Source organism: Schistocerca americana, chromosome X (genome assembly GCF_021461395.2).
Source record: "Schistocerca americana isolate TAMUIC-IGC-003095 chromosome X, iqSchAmer2.1, whole genome shotgun sequence".
In the NCBI taxonomy this organism is placed as follows: Eukaryota; Metazoa; Arthropoda; class Insecta; order Orthoptera; family Acrididae; genus Schistocerca; species Schistocerca americana.
In genome coordinates, this window is record NC_060130.1 from 626,486,076 (window position 1) to 626,504,523 (window position 18,448).

Consider the following 18,448-nt stretch of genomic DNA (forward strand, 5'->3'; position numbering starts at 1 on the left):
ATTATGCCAACAAAATAATCTAAAAATAATGTCTACATCTTTGAGAAAAAAACCTAGAAAACAAAAGACCTGGAGGTCCCCCATACAAGAGATCGGCGAATATCAGATTGACCACATTGCCATCTCCTATTTCGTACAGAAAGAGATCCATGATGTCCAAGTCCGCAGAGGGGCGAACATTGACTCAGACCACTACTTAACACACATTAAAGTGAAATTCACCCCAAAAAAATTCTATCCAAAGAAAACACACATGATGAAATTTGACACACGAACAATCAAAGAAACCAATCTGAAGGAGGAGTGGGAAAAGGAACCAGCTGACTCCTGGGAAAAATTTCGAACAAAAATTACAAAGAAGGCAAAAGAACTGATCCCATTGGAAAAGAACACAAAACACCCCTGGTGGGACTCTGGATGTGAAAAAGCGCTGGAAGAAAGAAAGAAAGCCTTTCTGAAGTATAACAGTAAAAAATCCCCAGAAAATCTAGATCACTTCCACAACACCAGAAGACAAGTGGCAAAAACAATCAGACAAGTCAAGAGGAAGTACCTCAAGGAACAGTGTGAGTCTATTGAAGAAAATTTCCGTAACTATAATGTACGAGACTTCTATAAGACCTTTGCTGGGAGAATCAATGGATACGGCTCACGAAATCTATGTTTCGGAAAACCAGATGGAAAACTAGCGCTCACAAATCGGGAAAATTGTGAGGAGCTGGCAAGATACTTTTCCGGACTCCTCAATTGCCCTGAACCTTCTTCAAGATTCCCTCAAGAAACTGCTATCTACACAAATCCAGAATCCCCACCACCTACACTAGAGGAGATCCAAAGACATATTCATAGACTGAAAAACAACAAGGCATCCGGAGAAGATAATATCACTGCAGAACTACTTAAAAATCTTGGACCAAATTCCCTCAAAGAACTCACTCAAATCATCACAGACATTTGGCAGACAGAAAAACTACCAGAAGATTGGAAATGCGCCCTAATTCATCCACTGCATGAAAAGGGAGACATGGCAGATATAAACAACTATCGAGGAATCTCCCTTCTCCAAGTCACTTTTAAAATCCTCTCAGCTTGTCTTCTTCAACGAACACAAGAACAACTCGAACACAGTGTTGGTGAATACCAAGCTGGTTTTCGCCCTCACCGATCCTGTGCAGAACAAATTTTCAATTTGAAGACAACACTAAAATACAAAGCAGTCAGAAACAGTCCGATCATTTGTTCCTTTGTTGATTTCGCAAAGGCTTATGATTCAATCGATAGGCAATCTCTCTTTATTATCCTTGAGGAGCTACGACTCAATCTGAAAACCCTAAACCTTATCAAAGAGTTGCTCACAAACACAACTTCTAAGATAAAATTCCTGGGTGAAATATCAGAGCCCTTCCTGATCAAAACCGGCGTCAGACAAGGTGACGGCTTGTCTCCACTCCTCTTCAACCTTGTCTTAGACAAAGTCATCCGAGAATGGGAAAAAGAACTGAAGAATCAAAATTACTGGAAGCCTATACAACTAGGAAAATCTAAAGATGGTATTAAAATTTCATGCTTGGCATTTGCAGATGACATGGCCATTCTAGCAGAAAACGAGACCACGGCAATTAAACAGATAGACATTCTCAAAGAATGTGCCGAAAAAGTTGGGCTACAAATTTCCTCCCAAAAAACCAAATTCATCTGCTCAAAATTTGAAACTCAAAAACTGACTACAAAATATGGACAAATTGAGAGAGTTCCATTCTTTAAATACTTAGGCGAGGTCCTAGAACCCACAGGGGGAGAGAAAACTGCACAAAAAGTTCGACTGCAAAAACTGAAAAGAGCATACTGGAAAACCCACAACATCTACAATAAAAAGTGTCTCTCCATTCACTCAAAAATACGACACTACAATACAGTAATCAAGCCCGAAGCACTATATGCCAGCGAAAAACACACACTCCATAGAAAAGGCGACCTGGAAGGGATCCTGAAAGAGGAACGCAAAATTATCAGAAAGATTCTTGGCCCAAAAAGAACGGAAGATGGATACAGGTTACAGTCTCGGAAAACTACAGAAAAATTATCTAACCTCGCCGCAGACATCCGGAAAAGAAGACTAAAATTTTACGGTCATATCCACAGACTCCCAACACCCAGACTCTCCCACAAAATTTTAATATACATTGAAAAATTGAAAACCATACCCTGGATACAAGAAACCAAAACAGATCTAGCAAATGCACAAATAAATTCTTCAGAAGTTATAAACAGAAATGTATACAGGCAAAAAATCAATAGTTGGAAAGTACAACCCGAGAATGAAGTTTGCAAGAGACAGGGGACAAAATGGACAGAGGAAAGAAAGAGAATTCATGGGGAAAGAATGAGAGAAGTTTGGAGAATTAAAAAATTGAATCGGAAAAGCTTTGCGTGATCCGTATGGGTCCAATCGCACATAATAATAATAATTAATCTTCCATTTCCAAAGATGTTAATGTTTTGTCAATTGTTTGTTCTTTGGGGGAGATGTGTTTTTGGAGGGACGTTGGAAAGGCAGTTGAATACACATGGCTGGTATTGATGGATGCCAACAAGCTCTGCAGATGACGAAGAAATTGAAGAAATGTATGATGAAATAAAAGAAATTATTCAGATAGTGAAGGGAGACGAAAATTTAATAGTCATGGGTGACTGGAATTCGATAGTAGGAAAAGGGAGAGAAGGAAACGTAGTAGGTGAATATGGATTGGGGCTAAGAAATGAAAGAGGAAGCCACCTGGTAGAATTTTGCACAGAGCACAACTTAATCATAGCTAACACTTGGTTCAAGAATCATAAAAGAAGGTTGTACACATGAAAGAAGCCTGGAGATACTGACAGGTTTCAGATAGGTTATATAATGGTAAGACAGAGATTTAGGAACCAGGTTTTAAATTGTAAGACATTTCCAGGGGCAGATGTGGACTCTGGCCACAATCTATTGGTTATGAACTGTAGGTTAAAATTGAAGAAACTGCAAAAAGGTGGGAATTTAAGGAGATGGGACCTGGGTAAACTGACTAAACCAGAGGTTGTACAGAGTTTCAGGGAGAGTATAAGGGAACAACTGACAAGAATGGGGGAAAGAAATACAGTAGAAGAAGAATGGGTAGCTTTGAGAGGTGAAGTAGTGAAGGCAGCAGAGAATCAAGTAGGTAAAAAGACAAGGGCTAGTAGAAATCCTTGGGTAACAGAAGAAATATTGAATTTAATTGATGAAAGGAGAAAATAAAAAATGCAGTAAATGAAGCAGGCAAAAAGGAATAGAAACGTCTCAAAAATGAGATTGACAGGAAGTGCAAAATGGCCAAGCAGGGTTGGCTAGAGGACAAATATAAGGATGTAGAGGCTTATTTCACTAGGGGTAGGATAGATACTGACTACAGGAAAATTAAAGAGACCTTTGGAGAAAAGAGAACCATTGTATGAACATCAAGAGCTCAAATGGAAACCCAGTTCTAAGCAAAGAAGGGAAAGCAGAAAGGTGGAAGGCGTATATAGAGAGTCTATACAAGGGTGATGTACTTGAGGACAATATTATGGAAATGGAAGAGGATGTAGATGAAATGGGAGATACGATACTGCGTGAAGAGTTTGATAGAGCACTGAAAGACCTGAGTCGAAACAAGGCCCCAGGAGTAGACAACATTCCATCAGAACTACTGACGGCCTTGGGAGAGCCAGTCCTGACAAAACTCTACCATCTGGCGAGCAAGATGTATGAGACAGGCGAAATACCCACAGACTTCAAGAAGAATATAATAATCCCAATCCCAAAGAAAGCAGGTGCTGACAGATGTGAAAATTACCGAACTATCAGTTTAATAAGCCACAGCTGCAAAATACTAACACGAATTCTTTACAGACGAATGGAAAAACTGGTAGAAGCTGACCTCGGGGAAGATCAGTTTCGATTCCGTAGAAATATTGGAACACCTGAGGCAATACTGACCCTACGACTTAATTTAGAAGCTAGATTAAGGAAAGGCAAACCTACGTTTCTAGCATTTGTTGACTTAGAGAAAGCTTTTGACAATGTTGACTGGAATACTCTCTTTCAAATTCTGAAGGTGGCAGGGGTAAAATACAGTGAGCGAAAGGCTATTTACAATTTGTACAGAAACCAGATGGCAGTTATAAGAGTCGAGGGGCATGAAAGGGAAGCAGTGGTTGGGAAGGGAGTGAGACAGGGTCGTAGCCTCTCCCGGATGTTATTCAATCTTTATACTGAGCAAGCAGTAAAGGAAACAAAAGATAAATTTGGAGTAGGTATTAAAATCCATGGAGAAGAAATAAAAACTTTGTGGTTCGCCGATGACATTGTAATTCTGTCAGAGACAGCAAAGGACTTAGAAGAGCAGTTGAACAGAATGGATAGTGTCTTGACAGGAGGATATAAGATGAACATCAACAAAAGTAAAATGAGGATAATGGAATGTAGTCAAATTAAATCAGGTGATGCTGAGGGAATTAGATTAGGAAATGAGACACTTAAAGTGGTAAAGGAGTTTTGCTATTTGGGGAGCAAAATAACTGATGGTGGTCGAAGTAGAGAAGAATTAAAATGTAGACTGTCAATGGCAAGGAAAGCGTTTCTGAAGAAGAGAAATTTGTTAACATCGAGTATAGATTTAAGTGTCAGAAAGTTGTTTCTGAAAGTATTTGTATGGAGTGTAGCCATGTATGGAAGTTAAACATGGACAATAAATAGTTTGGACAAGAAGAGAATAGAAGCTTTCAAAATCTGGTGCTACAGAAGAATGCTGAAGATTAGATGGGTAGATCATATAACTAATGAGGAGGTATTGAATAGGTTTGGGGAGGAGAAGTTTGTGGCACAACTTGACTAGTAGAAGGGATCGGTTGGTAGGACATGTTCTGAGGCATCAAGGGATCACCAATTTGGTATTGGAGGGCAGCGTGGAGGGTAAAAATCATAGAGGGAGACCAAGAGATGAATACACTAAACAGATACAGAAGGATGTAGGTTGCAGTAGGTACTGGAAGATGAAGAAGCATGCACAGGATAGAATAGCATGGAGAGCTGCATCAAACCAGTCTCCGGACTGAAGACCAAACCACAACAACAACAACAACAACAGTATTGATGGAACAATTTGGCAGTGGAAATGTTTTGTATTTTTCATGAATAAACGACAATGACTCAAAAATTAGGCAGGTTATTATTGCAACATACACATATAGCAAGACCAGCTGCAGTAAAACCAAGGATTCTCTTTCTTAGCAGAGCAACATACATCCAAAGGAATTTAGGTAAGTGCTCCTCAACCAGCTACAGAAAACTGACTCAATAAATAGAAGTTTTTTTTTAGTTTTTCCGGATGTTAATCTGGTGGTGGAGGAGACAAAGAAACAGGTGCTTAATTCTGTAAGTGCGGATATTACTATTTGATGCAATCTTTAACATGTGAAGAACTCACTGATCACATTGACAGTAATGGGAATGCTTCCCAAAGTAGCGGGAACTTTTCAGCTGCTAGGTCACCATACTTAAAACCCCTGGATTTTTACCTCTGGAGGCATCTGGAAAGCGTTGTGTATGCTGAACCAGTTCCTGATGTGCATATCCTTCAATAGCAAGTTCACAATGCCTGTGATGCTATTCAGAGAGAGGCCGGAACATGGGAAAATGTGTAGTAATCCAGGATGCGACACATGAATTCATGCTTTGCATCCCTTGGAGATTACTTTCAACATCTCTTGTGCCATGGATGTGATGCAACTCTGTACTGTGTTCTGGGACAATTTGTTTTCATTGCACGCACACCATCCATTTCCAGACACATGTTTAAAGCACCTTTTTTTCCCGTTTCCAGTCAGGAATACATCCCTGCAGTTTGTTGGTTTTATTAACGTTCAACCAGAGTATGTCAACTAGAAAACAGGAATTACAGGTGCTGCATTTTGGTAAACAACTACAGAACAAACAAATCCTAGCCACACAATACAATGTACTCAACACTACGCACTGAGAAATGTTCAAAGATCCTCTGCAGTTAGCTCGCACTTTAACCTCCTGTGTCCAATACCTACCCCCAGTTACCATGTGACAGTTCTTACTATTCCCTGTGCCCAGCAAGACATTCAGTTTTTGTGCTCTTGTAAGGTCAAGTTATTTATATTATAATAACAGTTAGTTCACTACAAACTACTCATCAAATATGTGTATCAGTGTGTTTATTAAGCTTACCAATAAAGGTATCAGTTACTATATTTTGGCACAATTAACTTAGAGAATCTGTCTTAATTGTTCTGTGTGGGTTTTTTTTTTCTTCAACAATTTAATTTGAGCATGTCCATTCACTGTTAAGTTCGTATTTCTGGAAAGTAGCATAAATCTTAATTTGTTTGATTTAGAACTTTTGCACTACTGCATTGTTTATGTGCAGTTTAAATGCAATAAAGTTACATTCTGTTGTGATGAAGATAATTTAACGGATACTGCAGTTGAGAAAGTACTAAGTTTTTGTTGCATGTAGAAATAAATAACTTTTTTATGTTGTATAATACACCTGAAGTGTTTATCTATAGGCCTAATTGCTGCAAGTAACGAAAATTCGTGTAGTGTTAAGTGGTTCAATTCCACCTGGAAGTGTGAAATCTGTTTTGCAATGCATGATAAGAGTGGATGTTGCTATAGGATAGTCAAAGAGAGAGTGGTATGCGTAGACTGTGGGTTGGAATTTCACTTGGGTGACTGTAGTGGGAAACTGAATGGGAACTGAATGAGGCTCTCCCACTGAACTGTAAGCCTCGCAAAAAAAGACAAGAGAATCACTGAGCAGGGGGCAAAGATTTGTGCCCTTCGGGCTGAACTAGATCACATGAAATTTTAACTGGGTGGGTTAGAGGGGATAAAAGATCTTGGGAATTAGGTAAACGTAACAAGCAAAGAGCAAAAGAAGAGCAGCTCTTCAACTTCATTTTCATTCAAGCTAACGGAATCCAATAAATTTGACTTTTTACCTGAAGTAGGAGGGGAAGAGTCTCATCCAGCTGTAGGTCACAGTCGGTTGCAGCTAACTTCTAGGAAAGAAACTCAATGTAGACGGTACCGAAAGAGAGTAGGAAGAAAAGTCTTGCTGCGAGGCAGTAGTCATGGGAGGGGTGTAGGCCAGATGGTACAGGACAAATTAGGGCCAGAGTACCAAGTGACAAGTATTATGAAGCCAAGTGCTAGCCTTAGCCAGGCGACAGAGGACACAGGTAACATGTGCAAAGGTTTTGGCATGAAGGATCAGGTTCTTCTAGGTGGTTGAGCAGGGAACAGCCTGGCTAAGAACAGTAATTACTGCATTAGGGGTGACCTGGATGAGATAAGAGTAGCAACTACACACACAAATTTCAGTTTTGTGGATGTCCTGCAGTGCCATGACCAGTCCTGGGTAAACACTGCCTTGAGCCATGAGAACACTGAGTTATGCAGGCTGCTGGTGACTGAAACAAAATCTCATATGAGTGCAGCGCCAGTTGCAACAATTGGGAGATGGGAATATACTAGACATGGCTTACACTGAATAGGTAAGGGAAAGATAGGTTGGCTGAGCTTCTTGCAGATAATATACAGGGGGCCACCATCACACATCGCAAGATTCCTGTGTTTACTGGTGTCACTGGGGCACCTTTTTTCGGTTAGGGTCAGGATACAGTTACCCTGTCTTGAAAGAAGTGAAAATAGCAGAAGAGCCCCACAAAATGGTTAATAATAGACAGAAATGTAAGGTTAGCTTATTTCATCAAAATATTAGAGGACCGAGTAGTAAGATAGAAAAGATTCTTGTCTGTTTGGAAAATTTAGAGAGCTGTGAAGAGACAGATATTCTGTGCCTGTCTGGGCACCACATAACCACAAGGTTAGATAAGTTACATTTGAATGATTACCCATGCATCACTGCTATCTCATGCAAAATTATCTGTGGAACATGTATCTAACTAGCTGAAAAAGTGGCTTCCTTCTGAATGGATAAAAATCCTTCAATAGTGATGCATCAGGGTGGTGACGGACCACATTTGTATTACAATCCATTCACTGCTGAACGCCGTTTTTATGTTGCGCAAAGCCCTAATGTAGGTATGGGGCAACACATCCTCTCTCTCTCACACAGGCTCATGCTTACATTCACAAATTTCCTTTCACTTACTGAAAGTGTCTCCTGACACTGACATCTCCCAGTAGGTGTCAGACACATTTTAACACCAACCAACTGACAAATGAGAACGAGCAAAAGTTAGTATGGACATAAAGTGAGATTACAAATTTACCTCAGGGAACAGTCATCACATTATTGTCTTCTCCATTGAGTGGAATAATACACAGACTCCAACATACTTCTCTACACCTTTCCTTACATCATCATATCAACAAAGAACTCATCAAGGGCTAGTCAACAGCAAGCAGGTGCAGTGATGGGATATGACAGAGTAGGGAATACTTAACATCCTCAAGAATGTTCTCTTAAGATGCTCTGTAGAGTTCAGATCTAAAATTGATTTGCAAATCTATATACAGTGTTACATATTACTTAAATTGGAATGGTGTATTCTATCTAGTAAAGAAAGGCACACACTACTCATAATTCACAGTATAATGGCAAAAATGATTTTTGTATTTGTGTCTATCAAACACACAGCATTAGCACACGCATCCAATGGTACTGAAAAATTATACACCATCCTCTTACCCCAAAAAATGTTGTCAAAGGTACTCACATCCAGACACGGTTGTACATGGCAATAGCGCATGGCACATTTACTGTCATCTGCCCAGAAAGGACATGTTTTCTTAAGGTTCACCTAAAGAGTGAAAAAGAAAAGATTGTCCATTAACATAAGCACTGCAGCTGTTCAACTTTAATGCTTTCAAAAAGAATCTACATTCACATACATACCTTATAAAACCGGAAATAATCTTTAATCAGCAAACTATGCAATACTGGGTATATTTTAACATTATTAAAGTGATCAACTGATTCCACTGTGCAGTTGCAGTCATCAATTCGACCCTTCAGCTGTGAGAAAGGAAACATAGGACAGTTAGAAAGAGAATTTGTTCTTTTTCTGAAATATAGTTTTATTCCAAAACACATTTATTGTTTTAATAAGCTATAAAGTATGCCCAACTGGAAAGGAGACCTTCGCTGTAACATCATGGTATGTAATCCAATGGGTGAATGTGTTTGCCAAAAGAGGGTGTGGTGTATTCCCAGTTGAACAACAGCTTCACAGCAATTTCCTCATTTCTCAAGACGAGTTTACGCAGTTCGCATGATGGATTGCTCTTGATCAACACAATGAGCATTGATCCAATTTCTTGGTGCAGAAGGGAGAATGCTTCACAAATCCATCACAGGATGGAGTTGTGCTAAGAGCAGTATGCCTCACGTTGCACAAAAGGGTCAACGGGAGCATCCGATTCCAGCCATCGGCTTTGACCAATGACGTCACCAACAGGGCGGAAATGACCATTCACAACAACTCCCATACCGCTCCTATGATTTCATCACGTAAACATGCCAACAAACACAAAATATATCGGAAAACCACCAAACAGATATTCCTCCAAAAATATAATGAAACTGACGGGAGAAGCGGGGGAAATTGGGGTTTTTTGGGAGGGGCCAAATTAAATATAAACACACACCAATACACCAAACGACAAAAAACACTAAAATAACAAGACCCCACAACCTTCCCAAATTCCACTACACACAAAAATCTACTGGAATCGATCACTTCCCTTGACCCAAAGCGGAGGGGTGGAATTGGACACTTCCATTATCCCTGCACAACATTCCGATGTGTGCGTGTTATGAAGACACGCTAGCATCAAGGACAGGCAATGCCCTGGGCAGGTGCATGTTGTCACCACCAGTGCCACAATTTCGGCTGTGGAGCAGCTCATATGGATAAACTGTAGAGTCACTGCACATGAAACTGCTGCTAAACTATAGATAAGCAAAGAAACTGTGCACCACATCATCCAAAAGGAGTTTCATTATGGCAAAGTTAGTGCACAATGGATGCCACACAGTCTTTCAGAGAATCGGAAGATGGCAAGAACTGATGTCTGCCAGACCCATCTGCTGAGATATGCAGAGCTAGGAACAGATTACATTACTCCAATTGTGGCATGCGATAAACGTGGTGTCACCACTTCAAACCTGCCTCCAAACAGACGAGCATGGAGTGGCCGCATCTCAGCTCCTCTTATTCAAAGAAGCCCACTCTGCCCTGAAGGCTGGGAAAGTACCTTTACTGGGCAAGAAGATCAGGAACATCCTCCTTGCAGCCTCGATATCTTCCCCTGGGACTCTCGTATTTTACAACAAACTGAAGGGTCAGAGTTTCGAATGTGATAAGGAAATGCAGGACACCATGGAAAATTGGATAAACCAGCAACAAAGGAGCTTCTGCACTGAAGTCATCCACTCCCTTCCTACAAGCTGGTATCAGTGTACTGACATCAATGGCAACTATGTGTAGTTGTACTGCTCCACATGAACTGTAATTATAATATTATTATTAAAATTTCTTTACATATAATTACACTCTCCTTTTCATTTGGTCACACCTTATACTTCATATACATGTTTTCCTCTATTAGTATAGGACATTATCAGCAACAATGTTTCCGTGAAGACAATAGTCTTACCAAAGAAATTAGGGAACTCAGGTATTTTTGAACACACAGCTGACTGAAAAACAGCGTCTCAGTAACTGAAAACTTATACAGATCAGAAAGTAGAAGCATAAGGTATGGTATTTCTCAAGACGTTGCATTGGGATATATTTTATTCAGTTTATTTGTACACAATGTCCAAACAAATGAAAATGAAAAAGAGATACTATATCCCTACGATAGCCAAAAATTTTGAGGTGCTGGAGAAAAACGCTTGCATATCTGTCAATAATACAGCACAGTGGAAAATGAGCTAATCATTAACTTGGTAAAAACAATGCACAGAGTTCTCAAAGATACACAAAAAAATGGGGACACACGGATAGATTTTTGGTTGAAAAGGGTCTGAAAGAAATAGTTTCAGTTAGATTTTCAGGTAATAACAACACACAGTGCGTTAAAATGGAAGCAACAGGTAAACACTGTTCCCAAGAAGTTAGGCTCATTGATATCGATTGAAACAACTGACTCAATATGCCTATCAAGAGATCCAATGCCTATCTCCATGGTCATTTTGAACCAAATATACACTATGGAGTCACAGTATGGGGAAACTCTACCATCACAGGAATGAAACGAAGACCCTAACTACAAAAACCATAATCACATATTTGTAGAAAGAAACACACAAGGAATCTTATAGCATTTTAAGGGCCTTAATATTTTAACTTTTCCATGACTATATGTCGAATACAATTGTGATGGCATTGCGAGATCCCACAAAACTGGAGATCAATGAAATCATTCATTCCACAACATAAGAAACAGAAAAAAAACTGAACTGCCTTTCATACAGGCTACAAATATTTCAGAGAAAAGTTACCTCCACATTATAGTATCACATTAACTTTAGCACTGACAAGAAAATTACTTAGCCTCAAAACAGAGAAGAATTTTCTCACAACACATGAAAAAATTTATGACAAAAAAAGAATTCTGTAGAGCAGACAAGTATGTAGGCAAACAGGGCAAACAGTAACCAGAAGTTACTTATTCCCCCTGAGTATTATAAATGTTATGTGGAGAAAATGAAATAGTAATTTTGTATTGTCACTTAAGTAAAACTAACAACAACAACAACAACAACAAGTCTTAAAACTGCATTTTGAATCTTGTAGTAGATCCGTTATTAAAGCTTACACTACTCACAAAAGTTACAAAATGTAGATCTTTGTGTATTGCACGTATCTTGTCAAAGATGCTCTGGCCTATACAAGATATCAGTCTGTCACCACAACAGACATTCCAAAAAATGATATAGCCATGGGGTAAGAAACAATCAATGCCCTATTCTCATCCTGTACACAGTCACAGGATGTAAAATCATTAGGTCACAGGACAAAGTTTAAGTCCAACATTGGTAGTTCAGTACACACTTGGGTCCGCAGCTCGTGGTCGTGCAGTAGCGTTCTCGCTTCCCGGCAGGGTCAGGGATTTTCTCTGCATCGTGATGATTGGGTGTTGTGTGACGTCCTTAGGTTAGTTAGGTTTAAGTAGTTCTAAGTTGTAGGGGACTGATTACCATAGATGTTACGTCCCTTAGTGTTCAGAGCCATTTGAAGTATTTCAGTACACACTTATTTTGGCACTTATCGACTTTAGGGGGCCAAAATTTTTGAAAATATTTTTCTCACTTTTTGATCAGTTACACTATGTTGATCTCGAAGATGTTATTTACTTTCATCCCCGATAAAAACTTTTTAATATATCGAGAGGAAAAAAATTTTTAATGAAATTTTCTTTCTCTCATATTTTGACCGGACCACGAATATGTTATTTGCAAACATCATTCAACCTAAATCGTAGCACGACAAAGCACTCGGATAAAATCGCATCATTCAGTTTACACTAAAGTCAAATAACAGTGTAGTTAAGTGTTAGTTTGGTGTTTGTTCTGTGTGTTTGTTCTACTAACTCATAATGACTAGACTTTTCCCTGATTTGACTGAATTCCATATGGTAAATTTATTATTATGTTGCTGTATTGTTACATTTTTAATAAATGACAATATGTTGTTTTACTGTTTCAAAACTGATGAAAAATACGTCATATTTGTGATCAGCATAGTCAAACTGACGTTAATCGGTAAAAAATCAAAGATTTCATTGGTGTCCCCCTAAACTCAATAAGTGCCCTTTTTTTCCATCACTTATCACTCCTTCACCTCTGGCAATGATTTGTTAATGTGAAATACACCAAGTTTCTGCATGCTGCGGGTTCTACATTAAACTGTAGGTCCCTTTATCCATACCTTGTGTGTCTGTAAAATGACCATCGGACGAATCAATTACTATTACTACTACTACTACTAATAATAATAATAATAATAATTATAATAAGTCAACTCAAAGTTCACATGAAGGCAAGGGCATACAGTATAAAACCCATTAGGACCATGCCTAATAAAGCACTGTGCTATTCAAACCAAACCTTGGGTTGGTGGCAGATTTACTTTCCTGAAAGTTAATAAAAATGCAGCTAAAGTCCCATCAATTTCTTTCTACAAAAGCAATTGTAAGAATAATTTGTGGAGTCAGTAATGTGCCTAGATCCTTTTAGGACCTTGACATTTCACATTTACAGCATTTTGTTTTAGGAAAGTTTGTTTCAGGAAATAAAATTCACATGTGGCATTTCATGGACTTAGTTGTGGTACAACACACACTTTCCACCTTATTCACACTTCAGATCCGAGTTTCATGTTGTAATATAAAGTTATAACAGGCCGGTAATTTGTACAAACTGGACAATTTAAAACCTACTAAAAGTCATAAAATGAATTATACATACACCCTATAGCTTACAAGCCAACCACCCCGAAGCAACTTTTTTCAAAACTGTTTACCTATGCATGTCAGTATTCCTTACTGTATTTGTTAAAAAGAAAGCATCTGCACTTCATTGTTGTCAAAGTGAATGCCATTACTTAACACAGCATTTTGAAGCACAAGGGTCAGTCTCAATACTTTATCAATCAATTCCAACACTGAAAATCTGTATTTCATTTTGAGAATTCACTGATCCCCAATTTGCATAACTGTGAATTCACATCCAAAAGATTCACTATGTGACCATAATGTTAGCTACAGTTTACGTGCTTCAACTGAAGCAACTGATACCGCTTTGCAAACTCACATGCAAAATCTCACCTTTCAAACAAACCTAGAACTCTGCCTACCTACACTACAGATCAGCATGTCAACACAACCTAGAAGCCTAAAACATCCTACAAATAATATAGCAGCACATATTGTCAGCATTCTGTTCTTTTTCTGTTAGTGCATGCATGTCTTCACCTGCCACATTATTGTTACATTATGTTACAATGTCAGTATCTGGTTTCTGTAGTTTCAGTTGACCCAAAAGTAACAGGGGTAGCTGCAGACTGAGTCCCATACCTTTAGGTTGGCAGTCTGGTACTCACCCAATTGGCCACCAAGTCACTTTGATGAATTACCACATAAATATATGTCACAAGCAAGCATGGCATGAAACATCACAAATGATGTTTTCATTATTGTTAAGAGCCAAACTGTAAGATCAGACACTATACACAGTTACTAAAATGATTACACATACTTTGCAAGAAGTTTTAAAAGGAGTTAGTAGCAAGATTCCCACACTACACAACATTTCTTTGTCACCATAGCACTTAAACAAACATTCTGCTTCACAAAGGGTAGGCCATAACAAAGTCGAAGTTGTGTGGGTCACTGTTTAGTTGAGGGCTCAAACTGTCAGTAGCTTGTCCATAGTTTGCTCTTACGAAACTAAAAACATTGTGGTGTAACAATTTATTACATCTTTTTGAGATGGTATGTTTGCATCTTTGCTCATCTACCAGAATGATCATTTTCTTTTGTATAACTGAAGCATTTACAGACCTGTTTTCAATTAAGTATGCACAAATTACGAAAGGGGCTGTATAAGCTTTCCTCAAATAGGACTAAGTTTTAAACATGTGAACAGTTTTCCATCCCTCAACCACTTGTGAGTTATTCTCTTAAGCTTTTTTGCGACACACACACACACACACACACACACACACACACACACCGTGTGTTAATAGACTTATAACAGTACATAACTCCATTTGGTTTGTCATATATACACTACACAGTCTGCCATTTAGCAACTCACCTGACAAAAGCACTGGTTGTGTAAAACACTGTCATCTCCGTGTATACCTGTAGCATGAACGAAAATAGCAAAAACGAGGATACACCTGTTCATCGTAACTAGGCGCAGCAATAATGAATTTGTTTGTATAAAACTGAATGAGAACCTTATTACTTCACATCAACGAAACAAATAAATGCCCTCTTTCGTACATAAAACGTTACTGCTTAAACGCGTGTAAGCGCAACCCAATATTGTCTGGAATGACTTGTGCTTGATACCACGAAACAGACACTGGTGTCAACCTGTAACGCTGTTCCTGAAATTAAGACATGGAAGAACAGCTTCACCTTACATCAGCTGTTGCAATACTAGGTAATAGCAGTCTGACTTTTGAGACTAAAGTTTCTATTCTTGCTGCACACGAAAACGTCACTTGAACTCTTACTCATACACAATAACTCGAAGCAACCACGTTATCAATCATTATCAGTGAAAAGTCCTGCAAACGCACGCAACAAGCAAATTCCCCACCCCTCGACCACACCAACGCGTAAACTGTCACATCGACGTAAATACAGTTATGTTTACGTATTTATCATGTGTTCCTCGCTCATTGGTGAATTCTGTATACAGCTTCCCCTCATAACCTTCACCTTCACCAATCAGGTTCCATTTACAGCTACAGTATGTCTATCTCCATGGAAATCGACGACGGTGGTGACGCGATTATGACGTTCACAGCTACTATTTTGAAGATTTCCACGTTACGGGCGATTCACACTAGGCTTCACGCCACACCTACGTCAAAACATTGCACAATGCATTTCAAATGGTGGCATTTACACAGGCCTTCAGCGTTAAGACACAAATGTGCTCGGGAAAAAAGTTTTGACGGTGGCGTCGTCTGCTAGCCAGGAATTTAACCTATTTTAGCCGCATCCATGTAGTTGTAGTGCACATTTCCTTTATTGCTTGCCTTTTTCCCGTAACATACTACAAAGGTTGCATCAGAAACCGACTTTTCTCTTTCTATGTCCGATCGTTTTCCCACCAAAAAAGACCCAATATCAAATAGGCAAAAGTTCTACCAAACAAAGGAAGAGTGTACACTGTTTATTTATAAGAACAGAGATAGTTTTTAATGTTTTTCTTACTTTAAAATTCTACATCTCCTTCCATGCTGCTTGAACACAAGTTCCACTGAATGATAAAAACAGTTTCATGTGCTATTTTTCAATTATAAAGAAAATGAGATACAAAAGGATAAAGGCAGAAACAATATATTTAGTACCTTTAAGTATTATTTGTTGTTTTTCTATTTATTAAGAACGCCAAATACGAATTTTACGTTTGACTACCGTTATTAGTTTCATATTGCAAGATTTCGACTTTCTTGTTGGTTTCTCTCTTACCTCACTCTTAACCGCTCAGTAAAGACCGATTCCTACTTAACGGGACAGAATCAAAAATCAGAACATTCCACAACGCATTTCAAATGACGGAATTCACTTAGGCTGTCAAAGGAACGGAAAGAGACATCCAGGTCAATAAGAATAATAGCCAAAAATAGCTGTAGTCGAGTACAATGTAAAGACCTGTTCAAAACCCTGTGGGATATTAACGACTCAATATGAGTACATTTACCAATCAGTTGCACACATCAAAAATTACATTGATAATTATTGCACAAACAGCTTTGCCCATTATCATGGAACAAGAGCTACCGTAAAAAGTGTTGAATAGCAACAAATCTGAACTGTGGTTGAAAAATTTACTCATTGTTCGTCAAGTTTAAACAAAAAAACACTACCCAAAATTCAGGTCTGCATTGCTCTTATCAGCTTATGATATTATTATAAAATTATTTTCTTTCAATAAATTAAAAAAAATTAAACATGGTGTTTCTCATCACCCCACACATATTGGTGAATGGAAACACGTTTATAAAACTATCACTGTTTCTTTTAAAAGCAAAGTGAGGTTGATAAAAGGTATGGAATATATTTTTTCTATTATAAAATAAACAGATAAACATTTATTTCAAAAGATAATGGTTTATTAATTTTAAAAGTAAGTAAAATATACAATAATGTTTGTGTCCTCACATGGCTAATCTATTCAAACTTAAGGTGAACAAACTGAACACAGCTGTTTACCATGAGCCTCGTACTGTATTATTAACAAATTGTTAAATCAGACAGATCATCCTCAAAACATAGCATGTCTTTGAATCGAGCACTTGAACTGAGAATCGGCGGCGACGATTTAAGGACGATATCGTTTCTTGAGACAAAAGATTCTTCATCAGTCATTGTGAACTGTTTGGTTTGAGGAACTCTTTTTAAAAATGCTCCATCAAAACCATTGTGAAGAAGGTAATTAACTTTCCAAACATAACATCGAAAATATGATGTTTTACCATATACTTTGACCACCATATAGTCACCTTGGCTTATGGAGATACCAGTATTTTCATCTTGGTCTGAAGAATCTGAAGAGGACAAAATCAGTATTCATCACTGGCCTGCACTGAATATACAATTTCATCCTCTGTGTTTTCTGTTTATCTTGCTATTTCTTTCCGTTGTCTTGGCTTGTTTGGATGTACAAGGGCTTGGATCACTGTAAAGTGAAGAATGGGGGGTTACATCCTCCCCATCCATGTCCTCAAAGTCATCAACTCTAACACTTCTGCCATGTTGGACATTAACTTTTGTCCTCTTTCTCCTTTGTTTAACAGTCTGGTCTTGTTTATGACTCTGGAAGAGTTCTTTAAAAGTATTGCCAACAGCATTAGTGGATTCTTATCCTTGGTTGAGGTTGGGTTAGTTTTTGGGAAGGAGACCAGACAGCGAGGTCATCGCTCTCATCAGATTAGGGAAGGACGGTGGAGGAAATCGGTCGTGCCCTTTCAAAGGAACCATCCCGATATTTGCTCGGAGCGATTTAGGAAAATCACGGTAAACCTAAATAAGGATGGCCGGAAGCGGGATTGAACCATCGTCCTCTCGAATACGAGTCCAGTGTGCTAACCACTGCACCACCTCGCTCAGTATTCTCTTCCTGGTTTTCATTTATTGGTATACCGGTACCAGTGCCTGGGAGCATTGACAACACTTTATTGTGGTCTAGAGGTACAATCCTACATTTCCTAAAACCTCCAATAACATTATTTTTCCTTCAGGGAGTCACACATCTTTTTCAAGAGCAGAGGAAATTTATCCTCAGGAACTGTTGCCTCATTTCTTCCTGGGCCTTTCTTCCATTCTTCTAATATTTGGCGCCGGGTAGTTTTAAGAGGACGAAAAACATGCCACATCCAGTGGTTGTGTCAGGTGTGTTGAATTTGCTGCTAGGAATATAAATCTTATGTCATTGTTCTGGAGCAGATGCGAACATAAATTGTTTCCAATGAGAAATTTCTTACCTTCCAGCTTTTTCAGGTATGGGACAGGAACTGTAAGGACCCAATCGTCAAAGCAGAACAAAACGAACCAGCCAGATTTTGTGCGATTGTCTCTTGCATATTTTGGCCCACCTTCAGTCCAGCTTCGATATAAATGCAAAGCCTTATACATGACATAAGG

The 18,448-nt window shown here is 38.7% G+C and overlaps 1 protein-coding gene across 1 annotated transcript in view; it reads right to left on the reverse strand.

Annotated features, from left to right (window-relative positions):
* The window catches only part of LOC124555141 (ero1-like protein), an 86,838-nt gene extending 70,910 nt beyond the window's left edge, over positions 1-15,928 (reverse strand). The window contains exons 1-3 of the mRNA XM_047128951.1: positions 14,880-15,928; positions 8,949-9,068; positions 8,770-8,853 (exon numbers count right to left, since the gene is read on the reverse strand). Of these exons, the coding sequence (XP_046984907.1) occupies positions 8,770-8,853; positions 8,949-9,068; positions 14,880-14,972 (297 nt within the window). The 5' untranslated portion in view covers positions 14,973-15,928. The remainder of the gene's footprint in view (positions 1-8,769; positions 8,854-8,948; positions 9,069-14,879) is intronic.
* Between the last annotated feature and the right edge of the window lie 2,520 nt (positions 15,929-18,448).